Source organism: Staurois parvus, unplaced genomic scaffold (assembly GCF_062004578.1).
Source record: "Staurois parvus isolate SC_StPar_1 unplaced genomic scaffold, SC_StPar_1.0 ptg000034l, whole genome shotgun sequence".
Lineage (NCBI taxonomy): Eukaryota > Metazoa > Chordata > Amphibia > Anura > Ranidae > Staurois > Staurois parvus.
The window spans coordinates 3,529,433-3,536,290 of NW_028317830.1; the positions used below are offsets into that span (position 1 = coordinate 3,529,433).

Genomic DNA, 6,858 nt, shown 5'->3' on the forward strand with positions numbered 1-6,858 from the left:
TTCTGCCAAGCAGCACCAGGGTTGTTGGTTTGAATCCCAGCCTCAGCACTACCTGCCTGGAGTTTGTATGTTCTCCCTGTGCCTGCATGGGTTTCCTCTAGGTTCCTCTAGGTAGGTTTTCTCCCACACTCCAAAGACAAGTGGCCCTAGTATGTGTGCAATCTGTAATATAATATGTATGAATGTGAGTTAGGGACCTTAGATTGTAATTCCTTGAGGGTAAGGGACTGATGTGGATCTAATATAAATACTGCTCAAAAAAATGAAAGGAAGACTTTGAAAGCACATCAGATCTCAATGGGGAAAATCTCCTGCTGGATCTCTATACTGACATGGACGGGGTAATGTGCTAGGAACATAAAGACACCCATCATTTGATGGCAATGAAAATGATTGACCTACAGAGGACTGAATTCAAAGACACCCCGAAAATCAAAGTGAAAAAATGATGCAGCAGGCGAGTCCAGTTTGCTGAAATGTCATTGCAGCAACTCAGAATGGTCCTCAGTAGTCTGTGTGGCCCCCACGTGCTTGTATGCATGCCTGACAATGTCGGAGCATGCTTCTAATGAGACCACGGATGGTGTCCTGAGAGATTTCCTCCCAGATCTGGACCAGGGCATCACTGAGCTCCTGGACAGTCAAGGTGCAACCTGGCAGCGTCGGATAGACCTAAACATGACATCCCAGAGGTGTCCTATTGGATTTAGGTCAGGTGAGCGTGGGGGCCATTCAATGGTATCAATTCCTTCATCCTCCAGGAACTGCCTGCATACTCTCAGCACATGAGGCCGGACATTTTCGTGTACCAGGAGGAACCCAGGAAACACTGCACCAGCGTAGGGTCTGACAATGGGTCCAAGAATTTCATCCCGATACCTAATGGCAGTCAAGGTGCCATTGTCTAGCCTGTAGAGGTCTTTGTGTCCCTCCATGGATATGCCTCCCCAGACCATCACTGACCCACCACCAAAACGGTCATGCTAAACAATGTTACAGGCAGCAGAACAATCTCCACGGCTTCTCCAGACCCTTTCACATCTGTCACATGTGCTCAGGGTGAACCTGCTCTCATCTGTGAAAAGCACAGGGCGCCAGTGGTGGACCTGCCAATTCTGGTGTTCAATGGCAAATGCCAATCGAGCTCTATGGTGCCGGGCAGTGAGCACAGGGCCCACTAGAGGACATCGGGCCCTCAGGACACCCTCATGAAGTCTGTTTCTGATTGTTTGGTCAGAGACATTCACACCAGTGGCCTGCTGGAGGTCATTTTGTAGGGCTCTGGCAGGGCTCATCCTGTTCCTCCTTGCACAAAGGAGCAGATACCGGTCCTGCTGATGGGTTAAGGACCTTCTACGGCCCTGTCCAGCTCTCCTAGAGGAACTGCCTGTCTCCTGGAATCTCCTTCATGCTCTTGAGACTGTGCTGGGAGACACAGCAAACCTTCTGGCAATGGCACGTATTGATGTGCCATCCTGGAGGAGTTGGACTGCCTGTGAACCTCTGTAGGGTCCAGGTATGGCCTCATGCTACCAGCAGTGACACTAACCCTAGCCAAATGAAAAACTAGTGAAAAACAGTCAGAAAACAATGTCCTTCTGTAAAACCATTCCTGTTTTGGGGGTCTTCTCATTGTTGCCCATCTAGTGCACCTGTTGTTCATTTCATTAACACCAAAGCAGCTGAAACTGATTAACAACCCCTTCCACTACTTACCTGACCAGATCAATATCCCAGGAGTTTCAATGACTTGATGCTAGACTCTGATTCTAAAGTTTTTTGTAAATTGACAACGCTGTTTAATTACCAATAATAAAATGTAAAAAAATTATATATATATATATATATATATATATAAAACAGAACAAACGTGATAAATAACAGTTTTGCTATGAAAAAAAAATCTGATTTGTGTTTGTATTCTATTTCCAGCTGCTCTGTCTTCTGATGGAGGTAAGAAAGGAAAGTGATTATTATAATCAATTGCATTTTAGTCATAGTGGATCACATTTGGTTGGCTGGTGGAGTAACACATTGGGATAAAAAGGTCTCAATAAATAATCTGAGTCCCAGGGAAGGTGTGTTCCCTTCAAACATTCAGTGAAGTTAGGTGGGATTTCAGAAATGTGAGGGTCTTCATCTGTATAGAGGGATCGGGGTTGTCCCTCCTATCATACAAGGTAGGAGTCTTAGAATAATTATAATGTGAGCTCTGTGCCTATGGAAAATACAAGGTGCTGATTGGTGGGTACAGCTGCTGGATTTACTTTCCTGATAAGGAAGGTGGAGATACTACAGAGATATTCCAGAGGTGGAGCGCTGTTTGCTCTAAACAAATATACTCTCGGTAAAAAATGATAAATGTAAACCCACACTGGTGAACAATGATTCCTTGCATAGCAAATAAATAGCTTGTGCTCATAGTATAAATAATCACACAAATCCTCCTCATTACCGTATTATAAAATATACGTCTCAGAATATCCATGAGCAAATGTGCTGCCGCTAGAGATGTGCACAACGGAAATATCTGTCTATTTCAGATTCATTTGTTAAATTCATAATTTAATTTTGTCATCATCATTATGTTAGAGTGATTCATTTTCTGAATGTGTTTCGTATATTCTGATTCCTGTCATATATTCAGATTTGTTTAATATATTTGGAGTTTATTTCAGAAATTCGGATTAGTTTTGTATATTTGGATTAATTTCATATATTCAAATTCGACTAGTCCACCCCATAAAGTGAAATAGAATGAGCTGATTGGACGATTTCCCAAAAAACAAATGGAACAAAATTAATTTCAGTTTTATTTGTTATGTTCATTCATTATAAAGAGAAATGGAATGATATGATTGGACGATAGTGGAAAAAAAACAATGGAAAAAAAATAGATTTTTGGATTAATTTGTTATGCTCATTTGTTATAAAGAGAAATGGAATGAGCTGATTGGACAATTTTCAAAAGAACAAATGGAACAAAATTAATTTTGGATTCACTCATTATATTATGATTCAGAGATTCTGATAGATTCACCTCCAACCAACCCAAACACAATACGTGGGAATTCTCATCTTATTTCTAATAATGAAAAATGTTAATGCAAAATAAAAACAAAATGGAACCGGAAGAATGAATGGAACACAAATAATTTTGGATTCATTCGTTATGTGTTACATTATTTTGGATGCTTCAAATATTAATAAAAGGCCCAACTATCGCGTCATGTCATCCAAATGAAATGAATGAAGACAAATTAATTCATTGTTTCATTATAATTTATTTTGGATTTGTTACTATTGTGATTCGGAGATTCATATACATCCAAATATCCGAATAACAAACATTTTGTCCAAATTTTGATTTGTAATAATAACAAATCACACGTCTAGCTATCATTAAAAGTGCAAACCAAAAACATGCTTCTTAATATAATGCTCTCAATAAAATGTCCGTGTAAACATTGAAATGTTCAGTGCCAAGTCTGTAATATTTCATAGTTCCTTGTGCTCCAACCAGAATCCAGTGACCACAGTGATCAGTGCCTAACCACATACAGCTTGTGGAAAACTCACTCACAGGATTTCCCATGACCCCTTATATCCTAACAAAGATCTCCATGTACTTTTTTTCTATTTCTGCTGTTCTTTAAGATCTCCTCCTTTAATCTCCTGCCTTAGAGACAGTTTCCTCCACTCCTCATTCCATCACCAAAAATATAGGGGACACCCAGATAATATAACACCCTTTTATTTCATAAACTGCAACTAGTGTTGGGCTTGATGAACGGTGAGGACTTCAGTGGGCTGTTCACCCGCCGTGCCCCACAATGCACTGTGCCCTGACAGTGCATTGTGATTGGCCAAAGCAACGCACCTGACCACAGGGGATATCAGCGGTGTAAATAGCACTGTTTTATTTAATGAACCACAACATGCACAACTTGCGCCCTTATATTCTGCATAGATATGTACACCCCATACATGTACGATGCACTATTGGCCCTGATTCAAGATGGCTGTGTGCTCCGTAGGCCGGAATCCTGATCACTGAAGACATCCTTTAAATGAAACGCAATGGGCGGGGCTATGCCCCAGACATCATTTAAGGTCTGTGTAGCACACAGCTATCTTTGATTGGGGCCAGTAGTGGAGGCATACATCTGTGAGCAGAATGTAAGGGTGCAAATTGTGCAATAACTAAAACAGTGTTATTTACACCGCCGATATCGCCCTGTTCCTTAGATCAGTGTTTCTCAACCTTTTTTCAGTCAAGGCACCCTTTAAAATATGGAGAGCGTTGAGGCGCCCCATTCTAAAATGTGAAAAACTATTCTAATAGTTTTATATAATGCAGCAACACCCACACAGGTAGGACACCCAACATTGGAGGGGGATTTATTCTTCCAAAGCAAATACACTTTTGCACCCTGGTACTGACTAGTATTCCAGTGTTTCTCTTCTCCCTCACTGAGCTAATGTGACCCCAGCACTGATGGAGAGGGGTGGGGGAGGGTCAAGCAAGGATGCTGTGTAGGCAGGTGACATCCTTCTTATCAACTGATGATGTCATTGGTTGTCAGGAAGCTGGCGGCTAGAAGGTCGTAATGGTGCGCAATGAAAACCTGGGGCTTTGTGTAACTAAAAGTCAGGCTTGTTCCATCCGCTGGCTTGTAAACAAGTTTTGGGCAATTTTTAGACATTTTTCCAAGACACACCTGAGGAAACCTCAAGGCACCCCAGTGTACCTGGGCACCCTGGTTGAGAAAGGCTGCTTTAGATACACCATGCATTGCTCCCGTTTGAGAGACTTCAGACTACTCATTTAAAGGAACAACCAACATGAAGTAGTGCAAAACATACAGAAACAGTTCTTTTTATACCAGATTCACAAACATCCCTGTACAAAGGTTCTCTAAGTGGCAATTGGGTAAGAATACCTGAGTAGTATCAAGTCCACGGTCCTTTGAGGCACAAGTCCATTAAGGTGAATAATCCACAAGTGGAAGCAAGTATCCTTAACCTGTTGATGCCAACAGTATGCATATATGTGGCCTCTTGGCTGGTGGTCCTTAAAGCCGAGAGGCTGCATATATGCGTACCAGAATGTACACACAGCTGTGCCGAGAGCGAGCACCCTGCATGTTCCCGGCACGGTTATTGGCAGCTAACGGAAAGCTACCGATCTCTACTGGCAATTGGGAGCTTTCCGATCATGTGACTGCTGTGACAACGTGGTCTCATGATCAGAAATAAAACCCTTAAAGGGCAAGGAAACACAGTTGCCAAGGCGTTAAAGTCCATGTCTGTCAATAATCCATAGAGGCAAAAAGTTCGTAGCTGGCAGTTAAGAAAGAGTCCATAACGTCCTTAGGCTTCCAGCCCCTCAGGGAACGCCAGACATCCCCCCCCTCCCCTGGAGGGGGACACAGTTTAGCAGCATAAAAGCCGACATCTTGGCAATGACTTAGCAAGAGCTCTCAGGGGCACAGAAGAGCTCTTATTTTTATGGGCTGACCTGCAGGGTGAGGTGGATCTCAGAATTTTGGCAGGAAGACGTGGCCAGCAATATTAACCCCTTCCTCTCAGATCCATCCACTTAGCAGGTCACCCCAGAACACAGTGCACACATAAACAATGTAACAGTTTTAGTTGAAAATCAACAAACTCGGCCCAGATAGTTACAGAACACGAGTCAGCACAGAGAAAAAAAAACTAACTGGATCACCTGCACTTTCATTTGAATAGTTGGGTTTGGTATACACAGAAGTTCATTGCAGAGTTCCCGGATGCTGTCTATTTTTTTTTAATGAACATTTTGTTTTCTTTGTCTTCCAGGCACTGCTGTACCAACTGCAAAGCTTTTCATCTCCGCCATTGTTTTCCTGTTCCTGTTGTACTAGTATTATACTGACCCATCCGTGTGCATTGGTGTCAGATTTGTAGATCAGTGACACTATACACATTTGGAAGGATCTATAAATCATCAAAGCAAAGAGTGATCCTCTACTGCAAACAAAGTCTTGATAAGATAGTAAATATCAGAACTACTACAGTCCGAGTACCCAGCATTTTGATTAAATTTTATATAACTTAAAACATGAACATATTAATAAATGTGTGGGAAGTTTGCTGACCAACATAGCCAGAGGAAGGAAAAAAGACAAAGGCAGGTCACATAAATAGGTGATATACTGTGTCTGGGTTAAGGGGAATATTTTTGATGGTATTTTATGTGATCATTTTCTATACCTGATTACCAAAACTAAACACTATTAGCTTGGAATAATAACAAATATTATGGAAATGCTTTTCAATGAGAGCCCTCTGATTCCTCCTGTATTGTATTGTATTGTATCTGTACTGTCTCCTTTATGTTGTAAAGCGTTGTGTAAACTGGTGGCATCATAAAAATCCTGTATAATAATAATAATAAATATCATACAGATATAATAAATAGCATTTAAAAAGATTTGTAATGGTTTCTTTTTTTATAAAGTTATACTATGGGTTCCCCCCAGATAACTGATGTATACTGATAGGACAAAAAAAAAAAAAGAACAACTAGTGAGGACCTCAAGGTTTGGTAGGCATTGGGGGAATCTTGGTCCAACTTAATGAGGTCTGGAGCCTCAGTTTGAGTGTGCTGCCTGAGTATGTTGTCATAATAGGAGCAGTCAGGTATCCATTGTCGACAATAGTTAACCATAGCATGAAAGGAGAGCATTTCCTGTTTCGTTTTCGGAAGGCCCATAATGCCTTTGATCCTTGACTGTCTCACCATTCTGGTGCCTTGTGACAGAGAGAAACCCAAGTAATCCACCGTAGTTTGACAATATTGAATCTTGTGCTTTG

At 41.4% G+C, this 6,858-nt stretch overlaps 1 protein-coding gene across 1 annotated transcript in view; it reads left to right on the plus strand.

The window, feature by feature from the left end:
- The window catches only part of LOC149470712 (uromodulin-like), a 55,700-nt gene extending 49,225 nt beyond the window's left edge, over positions 1-6,475 (plus strand). The window contains exons 18-19 of the mRNA XM_089661623.1: positions 1,933-1,953; positions 5,842-6,475. Coding sequence (XP_089517749.1) covers positions 1,933-1,953; positions 5,842-5,906 — 86 coding nt within the window. The 3' untranslated portion in view covers positions 5,907-6,475. The remainder of the gene's footprint in view (positions 1-1,932; positions 1,954-5,841) is intronic.
- Positions 6,476-6,858: the final 383 nt, after the last annotated feature.